At 41.4% G+C, this 2,990-nt stretch overlaps 1 protein-coding gene across 1 annotated transcript in view; it reads right to left on the reverse strand.

Annotated features, from left to right (window-relative positions):
- LOC108633089 (extensin) overlaps positions 1–378 on the reverse strand; it is a 2,753-nt gene extending 2,375 nt beyond the window's left edge. Inside the window, exons 1-2 of the mRNA XM_018038074.1 lie at positions 361–378; positions 5–285 (exon numbers count right to left, since the gene is read on the reverse strand). Coding sequence (XP_017893563.1) covers positions 5–285; positions 361–378 — 299 coding nt within the window. The remainder of the gene's footprint in view (positions 1–4; positions 286–360) is intronic.
- Positions 379–2,990: the final 2,612 nt, after the last annotated feature.

Raw genomic sequence — 2,990 nt, forward strand, 5'->3', positions numbered from 1 at the left:
TAACGGTGGCGGGGGTGGTATAGAAAATGATGGTTGCGAAGTGGAATTGTTCAGCGAACGATAGTCCAGGAAGGGCGAAGGTGGCGGAGGCGGTGGCGGTGGCGGTGGCGGAGGTGGTGGTGGAGGCGGAGGTGGTGGCGGGTAAGAATAACGTGGTGGTGAAGAAGGCGGACTAGGACTCGGTAAAGTAAACGGAATTCTAGGTGGGTTGTAAGAATATCCTGCTTGCCGAACAGTCCTCAAATCTTGACCAGCGACGCAGATGACCAATAACAATATCCTCAGCTACGTTCATGGCACAATTATTAAATATCTAAACACGGAACGAATTTTGAAAATTTTTGTTAAGAACCTACGTACCCATTTTAGTGCTCGCATATTGAGTCTGCGTATAGCGAGAGAACAAAAGTTTCAGCGCTTTTTATACGAGCACCATCGTGATTTCTACGAAATTTCGCGTTTCATAAGATTTCGCTAAATAGACCCACGAAATGCTCATTATATTATTTGTGTGTCCCAGTTGGACTCGGAGCTATTAAGTCCACGAAAATTGTAGTACAGAAATTTGTCTCTCTTACTCATCTTATTCTCAAAGACCTCGTTATAATCTAAGATAATGATGAAAGAAGAGAGACGACATTTCGTTGTTACTGCATTTTGTAGTACACAATTTAACATCGAGGATGCTTGCTTAATTTGATGCAACTTTTGGTGCCACGAGGTAGCTAGGATTTATTCTTACATAATAACAACGAAACTATGAAATGATTCCAATTAAACATGAAATTAAGAGAAGAACCTGTGAATTATTTTCATATTACATTTAAGTAATTTGCAATGAACTACACCTCGTATATACAATATATCATTTTCGGCATGTAGACTACATAAAAGTTTTGCTAATGTAACAGCCACGTTGATCCGAAACGCCGCGACAAATTGGAATGTGCGAATGCACTTTCGCTGGAGAACCAACGCGACGATGGGGCCTCGTTAATCTTCTTGTGCAAACTTATCGGCCCGACAGGTAGGTTAATGCGATTTTTATTCTCAAACCTGTTACTCGTGTGATTAATCACGGATGAATTCTCGGTAATTATAAGTTTTCCTCGTCCCTTGTCCTTTTAACTTCTTCATTCTCGAATCCGTCTCTTTCCGTGACCACCGAGAATCAAGATAATTATGTTTCTAATGCCAGTGTATAAATTGATTAAAGACTAAAATACGACACGCCGAGTCTTTTACATTCCTTTTAATAAAATTATAGGTCTTAATGATTGAAATATATTGCCGTTAATAGTTTGGTTGCACCGAATCGTATTTGAGAATTTGATGCGATATCCAGTGAAAGAATTCGGTGTTCAGTGAAAGCGCAAAAATGTTAATTGTATCGCGTTCGGGTGAAGAGACGGCGAGCCACGTTAAGTTAAGTGCACACGTACACGCGTACGTACATATGTAACTACGTATTCTGGTTCGCCAGAATTGCTGTCGGGTATCCACAAAACCTGGATTTAATTAAAGACGCGGGTCTCTGTTTGTACGTGTAAATTAAAGAAAAATTCGATACACGCGAATACGGCGGTGATGCCGCCATGTTCACGTTTCCTGAAATTACGTATAATTAAACGTATAGTTGTAATTTCTACTGGACTTTTTGTCGATAAATACACGGTTTTTATTGTTGCCGCAAGCTAAACGTTGCGGCTGCCTTCCAGTAATTTGCTCTTTTTATTTTTCGGCACCTTCAGCACTCGATAGCCTTTGTCAAACAGAGAATTTTATCCAATTTATGTAAAATAAAGACGGTCCATCTTAGACGTTATTTGCCTTGAAATTACTTAATGGCTCAAGTTTAAACTGGATTCCCTCTTCCCTCGAATGACACGACTGCGCTCACTGTTTTAATTTCATTAGGAAACAGCCCTTCCGTTTTTCCATAGAAAGGAGTCCTAAATACACGTCTCTTCCTCCATTAGGGAGGCATTAATCAAAATGAAGTTGTTTACGATCTGTCTCGAGTGTTGTAAGCCGGTGCCGGCGAGCCACCCAAGGCGCGTAGACTGATGAAAGAAAGGGACGGTCCTCAAAAGCCAGCCAAAAAGTAAACAGCATCGAACCGGGCGGGGGACACCGAGGGGGAAAGAATGGGTGCGAAGCAGATGATCGAGCCACTTTCTTCTTCTCTATAGCGGTCCGACAATTTGTTTCACGGCGCAAGCTCTGTTACAGTGAAACATCCATACTCAGCAATCATTGGCACGAGAACTCGTGGCTTCTAATGCCGGGGCCTCGAGGAGCGAATCACGCAACTATTATCCCTCGCATAACCGAGGTTTCCATGCACCAGATGGCCACGAGTGTTTTCTTTTATTTACCTCGAAACCGATGCCACCGCAATTACTGTGGAAGCCGGGGTAATGCCAAGATCGTCTCAAACGCTTTCTCTAACCACCCCTTGCGATTATTAAAACTGAAGATTTTTAGGCGAAATAAGGCATTTCATCGAATTTATCTATAATTGATATGACGAATTTTGTAATTTTATATTGATAATATTGAAAATAATGAAATTATTCTGGTGTATGTTTTTTGTGTGAGACGGAAGTGTAAGTGGTATAGAGGAATCTGAGGTGGTGCCCAGTTTCCGCGAACGTAGAACCGGGAAGGGAAGAGCGAGTTCCGCGACAATTGCAATCGCGGGGACAGATAATGCGTGGCACTTGCCTGCGACCGGTCGCATGCCAGATGGTCACCACAGTTTCGCCAAGAATCCTACGAACACGTTTTAAAAACGAACCTCGCTTGATGTTTAATAATCGCATTACAGATTTAGATAAATCGGTATATGCTTGCATCGTATATTATATCATATTAGGATAGCACATACGTAAATAGGAGTTAACATAGAAAAATGATTTCTGATGATGAGTAGAGTAATCATAATCATGTTCATTACTTTTTAAAGCAATGTGCTGTCCGACTTGTAT

This window comes from Ceratina calcarata, unplaced genomic scaffold (genome assembly GCF_001652005.2).
Source record: "Ceratina calcarata isolate Rehan_Ccalc_2016 unplaced genomic scaffold, ASM165200v1 scaffold183, whole genome shotgun sequence".
Classification (NCBI taxonomy): Eukaryota; Metazoa; Arthropoda; class Insecta; order Hymenoptera; family Apidae; genus Ceratina; species Ceratina calcarata.